The sequence below is a fragment of the Salvelinus sp. IW2-2015 genome, linkage group LG37 (assembly GCF_002910315.2).
Source record: "Salvelinus sp. IW2-2015 linkage group LG37, ASM291031v2, whole genome shotgun sequence".
Taxonomy (NCBI): Eukaryota; Metazoa; Chordata; class Actinopteri; order Salmoniformes; family Salmonidae; genus Salvelinus; species Salvelinus sp. IW2-2015.
Genome location: NC_036876.1, coordinates 5,251,960 through 5,273,975, shown reverse-complemented (window position 1 = coordinate 5,273,975; position 22,016 = coordinate 5,251,960). Strand labels below are relative to the sequence as shown.

General features: G+C 41.9%; 2 protein-coding genes across 2 annotated transcripts in view; both read right to left on the bottom strand.

The window, feature by feature from the left end:
* Nucleotides 1-1,058: 1,058 nt before the first annotated feature.
* On the bottom strand, nt 1,059-16,797 carry LOC111960415 (interleukin-13 receptor subunit alpha-1). Its single transcript, XM_023982406.3, has 8 exons — nt 16,446-16,797; nt 11,607-11,709; nt 4,838-5,013; nt 4,486-4,619; nt 3,778-3,922; nt 2,897-2,999; nt 2,677-2,758; nt 1,059-2,481 (listed from the first exon to the last, which is right to left on the bottom strand). The coding sequence occupies exons 1-8, from the start codon at nt 16,534-16,536 to the stop codon at nt 2,380-2,382; spliced, it is 936 nt and encodes a 311-aa protein (XP_023838174.1). The 5' UTR covers nt 16,537-16,797; the 3' UTR covers nt 1,059-2,379.
* A 432-nt stretch (nt 16,798-17,229) lies between these two features.
* LOC111960166 (dedicator of cytokinesis protein 11-like) overlaps nt 17,230-22,016 on the bottom strand; it is a 133,369-nt gene continuing 128,582 nt past the window's right edge. The window contains 3 exon segments of the mRNA XM_070437805.1: nt 17,230-19,009; nt 19,447-19,462; nt 21,948-21,964. Of these exon segments, the coding sequence (XP_070293906.1) occupies nt 18,920-19,009; nt 19,447-19,462; nt 21,948-21,964 (123 nt within the window). The 3' untranslated portion in view covers nt 17,230-18,919.

Sequence of the window (22,016 nt, the reverse complement as noted above, 5' to 3'; positions counted from 1 at the left end):
GGGCAGAACATTTTTACCTTGTCAGCTCGGGATTCGATCTCGCAGCCTTTCAGTTACTGGCCCAACGCTCTAACCACTAGGCTACTTGGATATGTCCATGACAATGACTTTGCTCAGAAAAAGTTGTCTCGTCTCGGCACCGGTCACTCTATGTATGGTACTACAGAGATTGAAATTCAAATGTGAAACATTGTTTCCGAGGTCGGACAGGCAGAAAGCTATGCTTATATTAATCCCCGCTGCACCAAACTAAATGCTAGGTTGGAAGCAAGGGGAAATGTGTGAGTTGAGATAAATAAAGGAGCTGATTCAGAAAGCAACATGAACATGATAGTCTTATTGAGGCGCAGTGATCATTTTCAGATGGAACTGATAGTCTGTAACGGCCAATACAGCACGACTTGGAATGCTGCTCGTCAAATCAGCATCCAGGATCCACATTTTACAATTATTATTATAAACTGGKTGGCTTGAGCCATCTCAGACCTTATACCACAGGTAAAATGACTTTTTCCTGGTATAATTATGTTATTAACCAGTTTACAATAGCAACAAGGCACATTGGGGGTTTGAGGTATATGGCCAATATACCACAGTTAATGACTGTATCCAGGCACTCCGTGTTGCTTAAGAACAGCTCTTAGCCATTGTATATTGGCCATATACCACACCTCCTCAGGCATTAGTGCTTAATTATATGGATGGAACTACATATTCCAAGAGGCAATCCCKCTGTGAAAATGAATGTTTATTGGGATATTATTTGAACACACTAGATTGATTTTCATAAAACAGCTCGAGTGCACTAGGCCTTTACTRACTTTCCCATTGCTTGCTCTGTCAGAATGTTTTACAATTGCCAAGTGKACTTCAGAACAGATAAGTCTGAACCTGTTCAGGGCCTCCTAAAAGTAATTGTTTTCATTAACATTTAATGACATGGCGTAACAGTCTCTGCATGTATTTAGATTTGATGTGAATGATACCAGATGAGTGAGTGTGTGGAGATTCATTTCAATCAGTCACGTAGAAGACCAACAAGGTTCCACCTGGAAACATATAGAACACGTACAATTTATTAAAAAAAAATAACTGCACCAAATATTTCCTTGACATGCAAAATATACTTTATACCACAGGAGGTCGTTTGCACCTTAATTGGGGAGGACAGGCTCTTGGTAATGGCTGGAGCAGAATAGTATAAAATACATCAAAAATGGTTTCCATGTGTTTCATGCCATTATTATGAGCTGTCCTCCCCACAACAGCCCCCATTACATTATACATTTTACAATATACACACACACACACACATCTGTACCACCTATTCTACACATAGCTACTATGTACACAGAAGCTATCCCTTTAATAGCAAGAGATGTGGTAGATAAACTGCAGTAGGTTGACAAGCTAGCTCACATTGGCATATAGCCTCTTGCCTTTGATATGTATTGTATAGCACCTCTCACTACGAGATCATGTTATTGTAGCTTCCCTGTAATCAAATTCATTAAAGGAATCCTCMAAAAACATATTTTAGTGTTGTTGCGTTTTGCATCAAGGATTGTTTTTGCTCTACTGAATGTGCTTTCTTGAAAAATGTMATTGCTGATATATGCATATTTTGGGGGTGATTATATTATGGTGAACTAATGGAAAAAATACAAAATCGTTTTTTAGTGTAGTATTCCTAAATAAAGCACCTGCCAAGAGGTCCGGACTTTTATGGCACATATAGTAAACTCATTCCACAGAGGATCCCTGGTTCCAGTCCTCTTTGTARGTGTCCCCTAAATCACTACATGATGAACAGGGTTGATCAGTCAGATAAAGCCTGCAATGCTGCCTGGGCATATCTTTGGGCACTGCCTACTAATGTTCCATTTGGTCGAGGAGTGAGGGTTATGAGCCCAGCGCCTCCTCGTTTCCTGCACTGGCTTTCTGATAACGTCTTACCTACGACCCCAAGCCGTGGGATGCATGATGTTCATGAGAACAGTTGTTAGTATCTTCCCAAACAAACAAGACACACCCCCCCCCCCCACCCCTCAACATACGTTACTCAGAACAATACAGGAGTCATTGCGTCAACGCCTCAAAACAGTCCTAGGAAAAACACAGGAAAAGGAGTCTACTCTCCGGAGTTTACTCTCCACAGTCCATACTCCACACACTCTCCGTCTGTGTCCAACTTGTTAAAGTGGTCCATCGACTGCGGAGCTCCAAGTCCTGTCATTCTTCAGCAATGSAGTTGGGGTCCACCTTAACATGGCTTGCTCTGAGTGTCGGTCAATGACACTGAAATCACCTGGCTCCCAGGTCATACCGGATGCATCTGTCTGTACTGTAGTAATCACAACTGGGTCAGTGTGTAGTCTCTCAGGGGTCAGGCTGCATCATGAGAAGAGGAGGGTCTTTCTCTAGGCTGATCTTACATTCCACCTCCTCCTCTACCGGGACATAGAGATTCCCTATGGAGCTCTGGAAGGCAGGGGGGGTGTTAGTGTGTGTGAGGGTCATGGGGCAACGTGGATGAATTGTAAAGAGGAAGTTYAATATCAGTATGGACTCTATACGCTGATGTTAGCATTTCTAGTTAGTGAAGTCCTATAACATCAGCTAGCCCCTTACTGTTAGACCACTGCTAATAATACAAGATACTGTTGCTGTTCTCACCTTCTGTTCCTTATTGCTGATCAGCATGTCCTTCAAAATCCAGGAAGGCTGTGGAATTTTGGGGAAAAGCTTCTCTCTGTGCCTGGAAAAGAACCAAAGARGCCACAATTAAAACCCTAATCACTAAAATGTAAATTGCTTAAGTGAAAACACAAGATAGCATTCTATTTAGACAACCCCCCCACGACAGAATGTAGACCCATGATGTAGGTTGACTTACTTCATGAAACAACAAAGAAACAGGATGATGAATAGGCCAACTGCAGCTGGAATGAGGATGGCACACACAGTCATCGACCAATCAACATGAAGATCCTCCACACCTGAAAGGAWCACAAGCAAAACGTCAGTGACTGGGTCTAATTCTAGTCATTATTAGATTAGAAGTCTATTACATTTAGCCAACCGTACACAATTCTATTATAATGTCATATACTTAAGCAATAAGGCATGAGGGGGTGTGGTATATGGCCAATATACCACAGCTAAGGGCTCTTACGCACAACGCCTCTTTTACGCTACTGCTACTCTCTGTTTATCATATATGCATAGTCACTTTAACCATATCTACATGTACATAGTACCTCAATCAGCCCGACGAACTGGTGCCTGTATGTAGCCTCACTACTGTTATAGCCTCGCTACTGTTAATTTTTACTGTTGTTTTTATTTCTTTACTTACCCATTGTTCACCTAATACCTTTTTTGCTTTGTTGGTTAGTAAGCATTTCAATGTAAGGTTGTATTCGGCGCACGTGACAAATAAACTTTGATTTGCCTGGATACACCCTTTAGCATATTGGCCATATACCACAAACSCCCCAAGGTGCATTATTGTTATTATAAACTGGCTACCAACGTAATTAGAGGAATAAAAATACATGTTTTGTCATACCCGTGGTATACGGTCTGATCAGTATTCAGGGCTCGAACCACCCAGTTTATAATATTTTCATAGACTAATGGTATAATRTACACTTTTTCTTCATCCTCCATTTTATTTGATACAGGGAAAGTTTAAAATATTTCAATGTTAATATTATTATATCACTGACTGTGTCCTGCCAGAGAGAGTGTGGAGAAAGAAAGTGGAGTAAGTACCATAAAGTTCAACATGGCTCCAGTCGCTCCCTCCTGCCCCACATGACTCCTGATATACTGCTTTAACCTGGACTCTGTATTGGCATCTCAGGTCGTACGGCACGTACACAGCTACATTATCATATTCGTATCGTATCTCCTTACTCTGGAGGAAACACACACACAACACATTGACTGGAACTCCGATAAYGGTACCATTTCACTAAAACGTGCAAGGATATGTGCACAAACACACGGCCCTTTATGTCCGTAAAAGCAGTGTAAACATGTTCCAGTGACTAAAGCTGTATTTTTATTGGTGTAATTCAGATTAGTAGCCCATCTCATGGTGACAATACCAGAACGCCCAACCCTTCATCTGACCTATATACTGTCTGTAGCCAGATAAACAAATAAACTTAGGCCTCGTTATCGGTTAAGGAATCATTCTGCATTATTACATTCACAGGTTTTGAACATCAGGTCTCTGTTGCAAAATAGATTTTCTCAGTGAAACTAATCTGTCCAACAATGGCCGAGTGAACCATAAATAACCAAAGGTTAAATTAAAAATGAAACTATTGAAAACTCTTCTGGGAAGTGCAACAGAAGAAATTGTCTGCACTTACCAGGTTGTCATTGTAAATAAGAATTTGTTCAGAACTAGCTTGCTTGGATAAGTAAAAGGTTATATAAATWAAWAAAAATATCCACACATCCATTGCTTACCAGAAACTCTTGACACTTGCTGTAGTTTAAGATGTAAACCCAGCAGTGGTGAGCGGCTAAGTCCGGAGGGTCCCAGCTCAGAATGAGATCCTTTCCTTCCTCTGTGATCTTAACCCTAGGGGCCGGGGGCTTGACTGAAGAGAATCGGACATACAGTAGACCATTAGATAAWTGAGAGTATTGGTAATATCAACAATATTGAATATTACTTGAGAGTTGGGTAGTGTCATGTAATTACTGATTAGTTGGTATACCTCAATAAATAGTTTTAGAATTCATGGTTTTCCGGTCATACTATGAGGATATATCGCAAACGTGTATTTTTAACTGTTAAAAAAGTAGTTCTTCTTACCATAATGTACAGGACACACCCGGAAGGTTTTCTGTACAGACACACCATTGAGAGTCCCATTGAAGTGGAAGTAGACATCATGTTCAAGGAAGTCTCCTCTCAGGCGACATCCTGTCTTCTCACCAGCTCTGTCCTTGTAGTCACTGCATGCTGTTTTGTGGGATTCACCAGGGTACCTGAAACATTAGGGATGAGAATCTGTCACTGCTCAGCTCAACTGACACTTACATCTAGGTTGGGTTCAGTGCCATTGCTTGTCAGTTGAATTGATAGAAGAACCTTTGCACTCCTGAAGCTTAATGACGTCTAAGATGATGGGTAGGATGTGTAGGAGAAACAAAATATGAAGTGAATTGGTAGAAGAAGCCTTGGCAAAGGTCTCTAGGCCTATGTGACCATTGGCAATTCATGTTTCACTTGCAAATATTCAGTGTGCCAGGAGCTATTTTACCAGTTCAGTCTGCAGTGGCATGTACTAATGGATGCCAAGGGAAGCAAGGCTTCCCCAAAAAACGTACCTGTAAATAAAATAAAAAAATCTTTMGTCTCTTTATTTATGCACAATAAATAATCTCTTAAATAGTTTTAAAGTGAAATCCCAATGGAAATGCACATGTAAAAAAACGTTTCTAATTACTCTACAAAATGGACAGTCATTGTTACCGCAGACCATCTTAACGGTTTGCATGGGTCCAAATCTATCTGCAAAAACGTTATTGCCACTTGGTCTTTAGCAAATTGTGCTCGACTACTAGCTTCAATAATGCTCTCAGAGCATATTAAGGCATTATTCCCACACCATGGCATTTCCAGGGGTAATTATAAGGGTTTAACTGAAGTAACCATAACAATCTGAAACATTGATACAAAACTTCAAATTCACATGATGAATGTAGCTAAAAACAAACATAATAAAAAAATATCCTGTAACTCCTAACAGCCACGATATGTCACAATATGTCCTTCAATTCACAAGAGGCTGAATGTACACTACATGACCAAAAGTATGTGTACGCCTTCTCGTCAAACATCTAATTTCAAAATCATGTGCATTAATATGGAGTTCTGGGAAGGCTTTCCACTAGATGTTGAACATTGCTGCAGGGACTTGCTTCTATTCAGCCACAAGAGCATTAGTGAGGTAGGGCACTGATGTTTGGCGATTAGACCTGGCTCACAGTCGGTGTTCTAATTCATCCAGAAGTTGTTTGATGGGTTTAAGGTCAGGGCTCTGTGCAGGCCAGTCAAGATCTTCCACGCCTATCTCGACAAACCATTTTGTATGGACCTCACCTTGTGCACGGGGGCATCGTCATGCTGAAACAGGAAAGGGCCTTCCCAAAAAAGTTGGAAGCACAGAATATTCTAGAATGTCATTGAATAATGTAGAGTTAAGATTTCCCTTCACTGGAACTAAGGGGATAGCCCAAACCATGAAAAACAGCCCCAGACCTTTTTTCCTCCACCAAACTTTAGTTGGCACTATGCAATCGGGCAAGTAGTGTTCTCCTGGCATCCGCCAAACCCAGATTCGTTTGTCGGAATGCCAGATGGTGAAGCGTGATTCATCACTCCAGAGTCCAATTGCGGTGAGCTTTACACCACTCCAGCCGACGCTTGGCATTTGCGCATGGTGCTCTTAGGCTTGTGTGCGGCTGCTCGGCCACGGAAACCCATTTCATGAAGCTCCAGATGAACAGTTATTGTTCTGACATTGCTTCCAGAGGCAGCTTGGAACTCGGTAGTAAGTATTGCAACCGAGGACAGACGATTTTTTACGCACTACACGCTTCAGCACTCCCGTTCTGTGAGCTTGTGTGGCCTTCCACTTAGCGGTTGAGCCATTGTTGCTCCTAGATGTTTCCACCTCTCAATAACATCACTTATAGTTGACCGGGGCAGCTCTAGCAGGGCAGAAATTTGATATACTGTCTTGTTGGAAAGGTGGCATCCTATGACGGTGCCACGTTGAAAATCACTGAGCTCTTCAGCAAGACAATTCTACTTCCAATGTTTGTCTATGGCGATCGCATGGCTGTCTGCTTGATTTTATACACCTGTCAGCAACGGTGTGGCTGAAATAGCCGAATCCACTCATTTGAAGGGGTGTCCACATACTTTTGTGCATATAGTGTATCTCACAGGAGAAAGCGAGCAAAATAGCATCCCTATGTCTCTGTATGTTTAGTCCATCTATCTGAAGCGGTCTGGTCCAACAGAGACTGACATTGTTGCTGCCCGTAGCATTGAATGCACGGGAAGCCAGCGAGCATTTGGCCTCCCTTGATAAAAATATATAAAATAGCCAATCAGCRTTGAGCTAAACCGAGTGAGCTCAACTGTGAATGGTCCTGGCACACCAAAACACGGGTGACAAGGGAAACCAGTTTTGATTTTGCATCACTCCTATCAAATCGCATTGAGAGCAAACGTCATTGACAGAAACAACTTGAATTGTTGCATCTCGTTGTTGTGTTGTCGTCCKGTGGCTAGCTAGCTAAAATGGTCTCTTTCCTAAATTAGCCATGGATGGAGATTTGGACTTGTGTTTTTACTGAATTCTCAATGATTATAACGCCGATTCTGATCCAACCATAAATTGGATCAGACGATGGAAGTTCGAAATGGATCTAGATGTAGAAGGCTAATGTTGAATTTTGGCCCATTCCTCCTGACAGAGCTGGTGTAACCGAGTCAGTTTTGTAGGACTCCTTGCTCGCACACGCTTTTTCAGTTCTGCACACAAGTTTTCTATAGGATTGAGTTCAGGGCTTTGTGATGGCCAATCCAATACATTGAATTTGTTGTCCTTAAGTCATTTTGTCACAACTTTGGAAGTATGCTTGGGGTCATTGTCCATTTGGAAGACCCATTTGCGACCAAGCTTTAACTTCCTGACTGATGTCTTGAGATGTTGCTTCAATATATCCACAGAATTTTCTTTCCTCATGAAGCCATCTATTTTGTGAAGTGCACCAATCCCTCTTGCAGCAAAACACCCCCACAACATGATGCTGCCACCTCCGTGCTTCACGGTTGGGATGGTGTTCTTCGGCTTGCAAGCCTCCCCCTTTTTCCTCCAAACATAACAATGGTCATTATGGCCAAACAGTTCTATTTTTGTTTCATCAGACCAGAGAACATTTCTCCAAAAAGTACGATCTTTGTCCGCATGTGCAGTTGCAAACCGTAGTCTGGCTTTTTTTATGGCGGTTTTGGAGCATTGGCTTCTTCCTTGCTGAGGGGCCTTTCAGGTTATGTCGATATAGGACTCATTTTACTGTGGATATAGACACTTTTGGACCCGTTTCATCCAGCATCTTCACAAGGTCCTTTACTGTTGTTCTGGGATTGATTTGCACTTTTCGCATCAAAGTACATTCATCTCTAGGAGACAGAATGAGTCTCCTTTCTGAGCGGTATGATGGCTGTGTGGTCCCATGGTGTTTATACTTGCGTACTATTGTTTGTACAGATGAATGTAGTACCTTCAGGCGTTTGGAAATTGCTCCCAAGGATGAACCAGACGTGTGGAGGTCAACATTTTTTTCCTGAGGGCTAGGCTGATTTATTTAGATTTTCCCGTGATGTCAAGTGTTGTGGAAAATATTGAGTCAAATATTTGCAGATTCCGGAACTTGTAGATTCAGTTAGACTTTATTACAAAGTAACAGAGCCGAGCAATTCCATGGAACAACTGAACAGCTTATCACAGAGCCCTGCCTTTATAGTATTCTGTCTTTGCATAACGTATAGAGTCCCCTCCCCCTATATGAAAATAACTCCTTGACCTTTCTCCACCATTATCTTGCCGTCTCAGTTCTTTCTTGTTAACGCCCACATCAGACAGCTGTCTAAGTTATAATGGTGGCGGAGCCCTGATTATATATGTTCCATTCCTTATATGGCCATTCTGTCTCAGCACTTCAAAGTGGATAGTGTAGATACTGCAAATAATGGAAATGTATGAGTTTTGCTCTCACACAAGCAAAAAGAGGCACTGCGTTTGAAGGTAGCCCTTGAAATACATCCACAGGTACACCTCCAATAGGCTAATTGACATCATTTGAGTCAATCAGAAGCTTCTAAACCATGACATTTTCTGGACATCAAGCTGTTTAAAGGCACAGTCAACTTAGTGCATGTAAACTTCTGACCCACTGGAATTGTGATACAGTGAATTATAAGTGAAATAATCTGTCTATAAACAATTGTTGGAAAAACGACTTGTGTCATGCACCAAGTAGATGTCCTAACTAGATGTCGACCGATTAATCGAAATGGAAGATTAATTAGGGCCAATTTCAAGTTTTCATAACAATTGGAAATCTGTAATTTTGGACGCCGATTTTGCCGATTTTTTTTATTGTTTTTACACCTTTATATAACTAGGCAAGTCAGTTAAGTATTTTCAATGACGGCCTAGGAACGGTGGGTTAACTTCCTTGTTCAGGGGCAGGACGACAGATTTTTACCTTGTCAGCTCAGGGATTCAATCTTGCAACCTTACGGTTAACTAGTCCAATGCTCTAACCACCTGCCTCATGAGGAGCCCGCCTGTTACGCGGATGCAGTAAGAAGCCAAGTTAAGTTGCTAGCTAGCATTAAACTTATCTTATAAAAAACTAAATCAATCATAATCACTAGTTATAACTACACATGGTTGATGATATTACTAGTTTATCTAGCGTGTCCTACGTGTCCTGCATCCTTGGAGAGCTCTTTGGTCTTGGCCATGGTGGAGAGTTTGGGATCTGATTGATTGATTCTGTGGACAGTTGTCTTTTATACAGGTAACGAGCTGAGATTAGGAGCACTCCCTTTAAGAGTGTGCTCCTAATCTCAGCTCGTTACCTGTATAAAAGACACCTGGGAGCCAGAAATCTTTCTGATTGAGAGGGGGTCAAATACYTATTTCCCTCACTAAAATGCAAATCAATTTATAACATTTTTGACATGCATTTTTCTGGATTTTTTGTTGTTGTTATTCTGTCTCTCACTGTTCAAATAAACCTAACATTAAAATTATAGACTGATCATTTCTTTGTCAGTGGGCAAACGTACAAAATCAGCAGGGGATCAAATACTTTTTTCCCTCACTGTATATATATTGCATATATATAAGCAAAAAAGCATCCCTTTTTCCTGACCATGTTCATAGATAATTCGTAAACATCCAAATAACTTCACAGATCTTCATTGTAAAGGGTTTAAACACTGTTTCCCATGCTTGTTCAATGAACCATAAACATTCACCTGTGGAACAGTCGTTAAGACACTAACAGCTTACAGATAGATGGTAGGCAATTAAGGTCACAGTTATGAAAACTTAGGACACTAAAGAGGCCTTTCTACTGACTCTGAAAAACAACAAAAGAAAGATACCCAGGGCCCCTGCTCATCTGCGTGAACATGCCTTAGGCATGCTGCAAGGAGGCATGAGGACTGCAGATGTGACTAGGGCAATAAATTGCAATGTCTGTACTGTGAGACGCCTAAGACAGCGCTACAGGAAGGACAGCTGATCGTCCTCGCAGTGGCAGACCACATGTAACAACACCTGCACAGGATCGGTACATCCGAACATCACACCTGCGGGACAGGTACAGGATGGCAACAACCATTGCCCGAGTTACACCAGGAACGCACAATCCCACCATCAGTGCTCAGACTGTCTGCAATAGACAGAGAGGCTGGACTAAGGGCTTGTAGGCCTGTTGTAAGGCAGGTCCTCACCAGACATCACCGGCAATAACGTTGTCTATGGGCACAAACCCTCTGTCCCTGGACCAGACAGGACTGGCAAAAAGTGCTCTTCACTGACGAGTCGCGGTTTTGTCTCACCATGGTTRATGGTCGGATTCGCGGTTATCGTCAAAGGAATGAGCGTTACACCGAGGCCTGTACTCTGGAGCAGGATCGATTTGGAGGTGGAGGATTCGTCATGGTCTGGGGCGGTGTGTCACAGCATCATCGGACTGAGCTTGTTGTCATTGCAGGCAATCTCAATGCTGTGCGTTACAGGGAAGACATCCTCGTTCCTCATGTGGCACTCTTCCTGCAGGCTCATCCTGACATGACCCTCCAGCATGACAATGCCACCAGCCATACTGCTCGTTCTGTGCGTGATTTCCTGCAAGACAGGAATGTCAGTGTTCTGCCATGGCCAGCGAAGAGCCCGGATCTCAATCCCATTGATCACGTCTGGGATCTGTTGGATCGGAGGGCTTCGGGGTGAGGGCTCGGGCCATTCCCCCCAGAAATGTCCAGGAACTTGCAGGTGCCTTGGTGAAAGAGTGGGGTAACATCTCACAGCAAGAACGGGCAAATCTGGTGCAGTCCATGAAAAGGAGATGCACTGCAGTACTTAATGCAGCTGGTGGCCACACCAGATACTGACTGTTACTTTTGATTTTGACCCCCCCCCCTTTGTTCAGGGACACATTACATTTGTGTTAGTCACATGTCTGTAGAACTGGTTCAGTTTATGTCTCAGTTGTTGAATCTTGCTATGCTCATACAAATATTTACACATGTTAAGTTTGCCAAAAATAAATGCAGTTGACAGTGAGGACGTTTCTTTTTTTGCTGAGTTTATATAATGGTCGCAAGGCATATGAACTAACAGGTTATAGAGAACACAATTATCACAACAAGTTGAAATATATATTTTTCTGGCTTCCCCAGTGATTTAACCCACACACATTTACTGTCAGTCCGTTGCTTTSGGTAGGGAGTGATTAGGAATTTGAAGTAAAATATTTCTCACCAGTAGTAGAGCTGGAGGTCATCTCCGGTCTGATTGGCAGGAAGCCAGCTGCAGTTCATGGCCTTAGAGGAGTAGAGGGAACACTGGAAGTTCTTCACCAACTCTGAGAGAGCGAAACAAAGCATTGCCATTAGTCTTGACTACAAAAATAGAATCTGACAAAGACTGAAGATGATCTGAATGTTGTCCTGATTATTCTTTCAAACATTAATTATTTCAATACTCAAATGACCATTTGAAACTCGTAAAACAAGATTAATAGCAGCACATTGTTTGTATTGTAAACTGTGTCCTTATCGACTGCTGGATGACGTTCAGAGGAGTTCACTATTCCTATTTCATAAAAGGGGCAAATCCTAATTTCCATGGGAGAAGTGAAACCTCTAAATTAGAATTCGCCCCACAGTGATTGTTACCTACATGTGGGTTTAGCGATAGATGCGGACAGGTTTGGTTATGGTTCTCTCTGCAGTTTATGGGGTTTGTTTGCACCACAGCAATATTTTTGGTTATGGAAAATATTTAACAGCAGTTTGATGGTACAATGATTTTCTACACTATACTTTACTTGTTTTGACAGTTCACCTAATTTCAGTTTATATTAGAATTTTAGCATCCAGGAAATAGTGTAGCGATATCTGCATATCGATTTATCAGGGGGTGCTGCAGTACCCTCAGCACCCCTACTTCCCGTGGCTATGCACTCAATAAGCACAATTATGCTTTATAATTAGGCTACATCAAAAAATAATTAGGTCTATCAAATGATTAATATCGTTAATCGCAGGACTTGCTTCCAAATTTGCTCAAATTCAGGCTGTATCACATCCGGTAGAGATTGGGAGGCCCATAGCGCAGCACACAATTGGCCCAGCATCGTCCAGGTTTGGCCGGGGTAGGCCGTCATTGTAAATAAGAATTTGTACTTAACCGACTTGCCTAGTTAAATAAAGGTTCAATTAAATTATGTAATTTAACATTTTTATGTTAAAAAAACAAAAAAACATTGCAAGAATATTGAAGTCCTGATTTTGTCTAAAGTAAGCAAATGTTGGTAAATTGAAAAAGCACACTTTAACCTCAATGTCAACTTCTTTTTACATTAAAATAGTTTTTAGCTGTAGCTATAGATTATGTATCTGGGATGTTTTCTGTGTATTTTGAAAGCTTTCAGACACCGCAATAATCACAATAAAAATGTTTTGTGCAAAAGTTAGACTTAACTGATTCTCTCCGACAGCCCTAAAATGAACAAACCTAATCATATTAGGCTATGTCCAGTGGTGGGAAAAAGTATCGAACTGTGATACTTGAGCAACAGTATACACACACCACACACATACCTTAATAGAAATGTACTCAAGTAAAAGTCACCCAGTAAAATAGTACTTAAGTAAAAGTCTAAAAGTATTTGGTTCAAAATATATTTAAGTATCAAAATTAAATGTAATTTAAGTATCAAAAGTATAAATAATTTCAAATTCCATATATTAAGCAAAGCAGATGGCACCATTTTCTTGTTTAAAAAAATTTATGGATAGCCAAGGGCAGACTCCAATACTCAGACATCATTTACAAACAGGCAACATCCGCACTGAGCTAAAGGCTAGAGCTGCCGCTTTCAAACAGGCGGGACTCTAACCCGAAAGCTTATAAGAAATCTCGCTATGCCCTCCGACGAACCATCAAACAGGCAAAGCGTCAATACAAAGGGAAGCACAGCCGAGAGCTGCCCAGTGACACGAGCTAAACTACTTCTATGCTCGCTTTGAGGTAAATAACTCCGAAACATGCATGAGAGCACCAACTATTCAGGGAGACTGATCACTTTTTCCGCAGTTGATGTGAGTAAGACCTTTAAACAGGTCAACATTCACAAGGCCGCAGGGCCAGACAGATTACCAGGACGTGTACTGTGAGCATGCGCTGACCAACTGGCAAGTGTCTTCACTGACATTTTCAACCTCTCCCTGTCGGAGTCTGTAATACCAACATGTTCTAAGCAGACCACCATACTGCCTGTGCCCAAGAACACTAAGGTAACCTGCCTAAATGACTACCGACCAGTAGCACTCACGTCTGTAGCCATGAACTTTGAAAGGCTGGTCATGGCTCACAACATCATTACCCCAGAAACCCTAGACCCACTCCAATTTGCATACCGCCCCAACAGATCAACAGATGATGCAGTCTCTATGTCACTCCACACTGCCCTGTCCCACCTGGACAAAAGGACCACGTATGTGAGAATGCTATTCATTGACTACAGCTCAGCGTTCAACACAGTAGTGCCCTCAAAGCTCATAAATAAGCAAAGGATCATGGGACCAAACCCTTCCCACTGCAATTGCATCCTGGACTTCCTGATGGGCAGCCCCCAGGTGGTAAGGGTAAGTAACAACACATCCGCCACRCTGATACTCAACACATGGGCCCCTTGGGTGCGTGCTCAGTCCCCTACTGTAATCCCTCATGGTCTCAAAATTATCCTTGCAACTGGGAAACTAAGCCAGGGTGGGGTTAAGACAACAACCCGTGCAGATAACACGATGAACCCAGAGTGGCTTATGATGCTCCTTGGTCTGCATGGGAGGGGTTGAACCAACCATGACTAAGCATTGTTAGTGTCAGTTAAAAATATACAGTTGAAGTCGGAAGTTCACATACACTTTAGCCAAATACATTTAAACTCCGTTTTTCACAATTCCTGACATTTAATCCTAGTACAAATTCCCTGTCGTAGGTCACTTAGGATCACCACATATGAATTTGAAATGTCAGAATAATAGTAGAGAGAATGATTTATTTCAGCTTTTATTTCTTTCATCACATTCCCAGTGGGTCAGAAGTTTACATACACTCAATTAGTGTTTGGTAGCATTGCTTTTAAATTGTTTAACTTGGGTAAAACATTTTGGGGTAGCCTTCCACAAGCGTCCCACAATAAGTTGGGTGAATTYTGGCCCATTCCTCCTGACAGAGCTGGTGTAACTGAGTCAGGTTTATAGTTCTCCTTGCTCGCACACGCTTTTCAGTTCTGCCTACACATTTTCTATAGGATTGAAGTCAGGGCTTTGTGATGGCCACTCCAATACATTGACTTTGTTGTCCTTAATTGCCACAACTTTGGAAGTATGCTTGGGGTCATTGTCCATTTGGAAGATCCATTTGCGACCAAGCTTTAACTTCCTGACTGATGTCTTGAGATGTTGCTTCAATATATACAYATAATTGTCCTTACTCATGAAGCCATCTGTTTTGTGAAGTGCAGCAGTCCCTCCTGCAGCAAAGCACCCCCACAACATGATGCTGAAACCCCCATGCTTCATAGTTGGGATGATGTTCCTCAGCTTGCAAGCCTCCCCCTTTTTCCGCCAAACATAACAATGGTCATTATGGCCAAACAGTTTATTTTTGTTTCATCAGACCAGAGGACATTTCTCCAAAAAGTACGATATTTTTCCCCATGTGCAGTTGCAAACCGTAGTCTGGCTTTTATGGCGGTTTTGGGGCAGTGGCTTCTTCCTTGCCGAGTGGCCTTTCAGGTTATGTCAATATAGGACTCGTTTTACTGTGGATATAGATAATTTTGTACCCGTTTCCTCCAGCATCTTCACAAGGTCCTTTGCTGTTGTTCTGGGATTGATTTGCACTTTTTGCACCAAAGTACGTTCATCTCTAGGAGACAGAACGCGTCTCATTCCTGAGCAGTATGACAACTGCATGGTCCCATGGTGTTTATACCTGCGTGCTATTGTTTGTACAGATGAACATGGCACCTTCAGGCGTTTGGAAATTGCTCCCAATGATGAACTAGACTTGTGGAGGTTTACATTTTTTTTCTGAGGTCTTGGCTGATTTCTTTTGATTTTCCTATGAGGTCAAGCAAAGAGGCACAGAGTTTGAAGGTATGCCCTGAAATACATCCACAGGTACACCTCCAATTGACTCAAAGTATGTCAATTAGCCTATCAGAAGCTTCTAAAGCCATGACATCATTTTCTGGAATTTTTCCAAACTGTTTAAAGGCACAGTCAACTTAGTGTATGTAAACTTCTGACCCACTGGAATTGTGATACAGTGAATTATAAGTGAAATAATCTGTCTGTTAACAATTGTTGGAAAAATTACTTGTGTCATGCACAAAGTAGATGTCCTAACCGACTTGCCAAAACTATAGTTAGTTAAATTTGTGGAGTGGTTGAAAAACAAGTTTTAATGACTCCAACATGAAGTATATGTAAACTTCAACTGTGTGTATATATATTTTTTAAATACATTGTTGGTTAGGGGCTTGTAAGTAAGCATAACACTGTAAGGTCTACACCTGTGACTAATAAAATATTTGATTTGAAATTCTGCATTCGTATTCAGTGATAAGTGCTAGAAGTGGACCATTTTCCTGTCCTGCTTAGCATTGAAAATGTAATGAGTACCTTTGGGTGACAGGGAAAATGTAGAGTAAAAAGTACATTATTTTCTTTAGGAATGTAGTGAAGTAAAAGTTGTCCAAAAAAATAGAAAAGTACAGATACCCCCCAAAACTACTTAAGTAGTACTTTAAAGTATTTTTACTTAAGTACTTCACACCACTGGCTTTGTCCATGTCAAATGAACAAAATATATTTTAATGGATGCAGAATTTACATGGGACCCAACATGCACTTTGATTAAAACAGAGAATTAAAAAACACGAACTTCACAGTCGCTGACGTCGGTTTCAGGAAATGAACATGGAATTCTAGCTTTCCAAACAAGGTCATGCTTGCCTACCGAAAATGACCAAACTGGTTACATATATGACTATTAAAGATCGGGAAAAAATAAACGCATGCATACCTTTCTCAACTGCAACCTCTGGAGTGATCAAAGGAATAAAGTATTGTAGAACCAAGAGAAATTCCATATGTTTCAAAATCATGTTGTCCATTGCGTAATTCTGATGGAGCGCGCCTCCCCAAAACTCGCACTGAATTCCAAAGGTACGTTCACCAGAATTGTCGAGCAGTTGTCCCCCTACCTGAGAAAACAATACATGTGCCTCACGTTCAGATAAACAAAACAAAAGCAAACACAGGATTTACTCCAGCGAGTGAGTTATAATTCCATGTCGTGTGACAGTGTGCACCGGACTAGCAAATTGGGCGGAGTTTGCATGCTAGGTGTATTCAACTCTTACCCTACGAGGTCGGAGCCTGCTGGTTTTCTATTATACCTGATAACTAATTGCACAAACCTGGTGTGCCAGGTCTAAATCAATCCCTAATTAGAGGAAACAATAAACATAAGCAGTGGAGCTGGCTTCGAGGTCCAGAGTTGAGCTTGAGGGAAAGAGCCATACTGTAGCTCAATGTTAGGCCTACTAGAGTACAGGACAGTAGGATGTCATCAATTTGACAGTGTCAGTCATTCGTTTTCTTCATTGGATAAAAGCTGTTTGTAAAAAGCGCTGACAAGAAAAAAAAAGTCACAATAACACCTGTAATACACCACCCCTGCTTAGGCTATGAGCCCCGTGTATAATTTAAGCACCATAATAAAAGTTAATAAATCCATTAATAACGTTAATACATAAACATTAAAATAAATACAAAATAATGAGGTCAATACAACCCACTTTTTAAAATATGTTTTTATTGAAAAATGGCTTTACAAACATGCAATATGTTGAACAAGCACCTGTACTTACACATATATAGTGTAATTAAAAATGGCAAATAAGTCAGACACAATCAGAGAAATAACACCTCTCTCCCAGACCGGATGCAACCATGCATTTTTTCCAAAAACAGTACAAATATAAATACATACATTACATACATACACATTTTTCTTCTTTTACAGCATAACAATATATTATATACATCTGCAAATTATTATCATCAGCAGTCTACTAATTTCAGTGTAGCACTTGTGAAATACTGTACAATCAGCATGTGTTGGGAGTTTTATTATTWCTTGAACAGGAGACTTTTCTGAGGAGAGATGTAGGCACTACTAGATCACTAGAACCAGCTAGCTTATACAGCCCTCAAATTCAAACCTGGACCTCAAAGACTTTTTCAATTCTTCCCCTTTAAATCAGGGACTGATTTAGATCTGGGACACCAGATGTATGCAACTAATTATCAGGTAGAAGAGGAAAAACAGCAGTATTCCGGACCTTGAAGGGTAGGATTTGAATACCTCTGTGATAGAGGCATAAAATCACAACCATTAGCCTGGTCCCACAATAATTGGTCTTTTGACCAATCAGATCAGATCTTTTCCCCATAATTGGTCAAAAGTTCAGAATTGGGCTGTCTGTGTCAACGCAGCCTATGAGTTCTCAAGACAGCACTAAGAGATCTGGGACCAGGCTAATCAATCTTACGGTCAAAGAGCAGGGGCCCCATATCAGAACACACAACACAGCTCAACAACTAAAGTAACTGTCTGAGCATTGGGTTATTACAGAGTGACTGACAATTTGACATCAGAGTATACTTCATTAAATCTCCTTTCCTTACTGTACATTTTCCTTACATCTAATAGATGGGTTGGTTGTTTAGCGACAAAACCGACGCGTGCGCAACTATGGGACAAAACAGACAGGGTGGGCTTAGACTGTTGATAACATGTAAACTGTATTTAGTCTCTAAATGTTTATTGAAAACATAAATACATTTGCACAATGAGCACTTGTCTCTCAAATACATGGTATCAATAACAAGACACAACAAGCTGAAACGAGCCACCTATGATTCCCCACATGGCAGCTTCTTGTCATTGCTGCTAGATATCTGACCGTTCAGAATCATATCAACACACGCCTTCCGGCCACATCGATGCGCACACATCATTTGCGTGATGTTGTCAGCCAACCCATCTATATCTAGAACCTAAAAGGGTTCGTCGGCAGTCCCCATTGGAGAACCCTTTGAATAACACTATTTGGTTCCAGGTACAACTATTTTGGTTCCATGTAGAACTGTTTCCACATGGAACCCTATTGGAACCCTTTTTTCTAAGAGTGTACAGACAGATGGGTTGGTTACTGTTTGTTTTTTCCTATAACATAAGCAACCTTAGAGCATAGCAGGATAGACTCCAGCACTTAAGTGTAATGTTATGTTTCCACTTCTCTCAAGCAACCAAGCCATTTGATGCAGTGTGCAAGGCAACAACAGCTTTGCATTGATCATAACAAAAGACAGCCATTACCAGGAAGCTGACAGATCCGGTTTAGGTTCAGCTGGCGGAGAATGCATGTGTGCGTGTGTGTGTGTGAAAAATAGCTATACTCTGTGTGAAAAATGTGTGGTCTGTAGACTTTAGCCCAGGTCTGTAGTCGTCGCACTGATAGCACGGAATACATGTAAGGAGTTCTGGAGCAGTGACTGCATCATATCCTCCTGGACGATCTATGGTGACAGAGTAGACAACAACATACATCGTTACCATCATTGGTCAAACCGCCACAGTGCCTTCGGAAAGCATTCAGACCCCTTGACTTTTTCCACATTTTGTTACATTAGTCTTATTCTAAAATAAATTAAACAAAACAATTTCCTCAACTATCTACACACACCCACATATAATGGAGTTTATTAAAATAGAGGCCATTGTTTCCCTCTACAATAAATCAAGTATTGGGCTTGTAAGTAAGCATTTCACTGTAAGGTTTGTATTCGGTGCATGTGACAAATACAATTTCATTTCATTTGTTGCCACAAACAGTGTATCAACCCACTGACTGCTTCTCTCACTGACCGTGATAAACGGGAGATAACAGGTTTGTGTTTCATCAACCATGTAGAAATGAATATTTAAAGTTACCCCACAGAGGGCATCAAATTACCTGGCACTCCTTAAATCTAAGGCACAGCAAGGGACAGCATAGACAGAAGAAAGGGAAAAGTTATCGTTATAGACACAAAAGGAAAGTAAAAGACAGAACAAAGAGCACCATTATATACTCTGCTTAAAGTTAGTCTTATTTGGACATTCATTGTTGGACTTTTGAATTAATGATATATACGGCAGCCAATGATCCTTCAAGAATATAACCTACAAATGCCTCATGAGCTTAGTACCACATACGCTTAAATATAAAAGGTTATTTTAACAATGTAGAGCTTCACAATATGGTTATAACGTTCATGTGGATGCCATGGACTTTCAGTCCTTGTCTATTTGAGAGGGATTAGCCTACACTTCCCTAGCCCCATCCCTCAACTGTATAGCTAAATAAGTGGCGGTCGTTTTGTTGTTGTTTACATTACGGACTGCAGAGTAAAAACAGTAGGAAATACAGAGTAGGAAATACAGTAGATGCGGCACATATTAAGAATTTTTGACAGGTCTTGCACAAGGAGGAGTGGTGATAAATACTGTTGCTTGGAATAGGGCAGGGTAGTGTGTGTGTGTGTGTTTCGGAGAAGTTCGTCACTGGCCCGCGGGCAGCTTTTGGTACACTCACACACACTCATCGCCCCCTCCCGGCTCCGTCATCAGCTACACGTTAGCAATGTGGGTCGACACACAAGTTAATTTCGCTATCTTATTACATACATTACACACTTTATTCTTACCTCCCATCAGTAACAGTTTGTTATGGTAAAAATAATATACAGACAAGCGTTCATGTTTAATTTAATTAAGCAACAGCGCGCTGTTTGTTTGGTTCTGTTCCTCTCCGATCGGTAGCTTCCGGCTGGGATAAGGACCAGAGCTAGGGTAATCGGGCTGGGATAAGGACCAGAACTACGGTAATCGGGCTGGGATAAGGACCAGAGCTACGGTAATCGGGCTGGGATAAGGACCAGAGCTAGGTAATCGGGCTGGGATAAGGACCAGACTAGGGTAATCGGGCTGGGATAAGGACCAGAACTACGGTAATCGGGCTGGGATAAGGACCAGAGCTACGGTAATCGGGCTGGGATAAGGACCAGAGCTAGGGTAATCGGCTGGGATAAGGACCAGAACTAGGGTAATCGGGCTGGGATAAGGACCAGAGCTACGGTAATCGGGCTGGGATAAGGAGCAGAGCTACGGTAATCGGGCTGGGATAAGGACCAGAACTAGGGTAATCGGCTGGGATAAGGACCAGAGCTACGGTAATCGGGCTGGGATAAGGACCAGACCTAGGGAATCGGGCTGGATAAGGCAGAACTACGGTAATCGGGCTGGGATAGAACCAGAGCTACGGTAATCGGGCTGGGATAAGGACCAGAACTACGGTAATCGGGCTGGGATAAGAACCAGAGCTAGGGTAATCGGGCTGGGATAAGGACCAGACTACGGTAATCGGGCTGGGATAAGAACCAGAGCTAGGGTAATCGGGCTGGGATAAGGACCAGAACTACGGTAATCGGGCTGGGATAATGACCAGAACTACGGTAATCGGGCTGGGATAAGGACCAGAACTACGGTAATCGGGCTGGGATAAGGACCAGAGCTACGGTAATCGGGTGGATAAGGACCAGAACTACGGTAATGGCTGGGATAAGGACCAGAGCTACGGTAATCGGGCTGGGATAAGGACCAGAGCTAGGGTAATCGGGCTGGGATAAGGACCAGAGCTAGGGTAATCGGGCTGGATAAGGACCAGAGCTAGGGTAATCGGGCTGGGATAAGGACCAGAGCTACGGTAATCGGGCTGGGATAAGGCAGAGCTACGGTAATCGGGCTGGCTTTGTAGTGTCTGTCCCAAATGGCTCGTTCACGTGAATGGGCATTTTGGAAGACACCATGTCAGTAGGGATGAGATTTTGTAAATGTGTTATATGTATCATGAGAAACAGATTGCAAAGGTTATGATTCAATATGTTTAGCTGAGTGGAAAATGTAGGCTTTGACGATGGTAATTGCTTAATTAATTTGTGTTTGGTATGTTCTGATGGGAGGGCTTCCCCTACAAAAGGAGCCTCTCTTTCAGTTCAAAGGTAGGGGTGGGGTGGGGACTATTTGGATTGAGCTGTTGATGCGAAGTAAGGATGCGACCAGACCTGTTGTCTTATCATAGCAGGATCCAGGGTAAACATAACTCATAATAGAAACTGTCTTTGTAGAACCAGCTGGTTGCAACACTGGTTGACACTCTAGCAACTCTGTCACAACCAGGTGGTTCTTACAGTGAAAATGAAACTTCCTTGTCAACTTTTAAGATTACACAAACCACCCCTAAGTCTGGTGTTTGATCAAAAGAAGTAGGGGAGGAGAGGAGGATGAGAGTAGGAGAAGCACAGACGTGAGACCTCTAGAGAGAGTGTGGTCAGAAGTCATCTTGTGTGCATTGGTAAGGCTGACTGTGTATACAGCGGTTATGATTAAGGGGAGCCCTCCCCTCCCCCATGTCACCTGTTCATGGATGATGTCTGACAGCCACCTCCACCTCCCCCATGTCACCTGTTTTATGGAATGATGTCT

Bases quoted from the DNA above. Each gene is read 5' to 3' on its own strand.
- LOC111960415 (XM_023982406.3), bottom strand. From the start codon at position 16,536: ATGGACAACATGATTTTGAAACATATGGAATTTCTCTTGGTTCTACAA. The intron at 2,759-2,896 runs GTAAGTCAACCT...GTTCTTTTCCAG, and splicing joins TTTCTTTGTTGTTTCATGAA to GCACAGAGAGAAGCTTTTCC. The intron at 2,482-2,676 runs GTGAGAACAGCA...CCTGCCTTCCAG, and splicing joins TCAGCAATAAGGAACAGAAG to AGCTCCATAGGGAATCTCTA.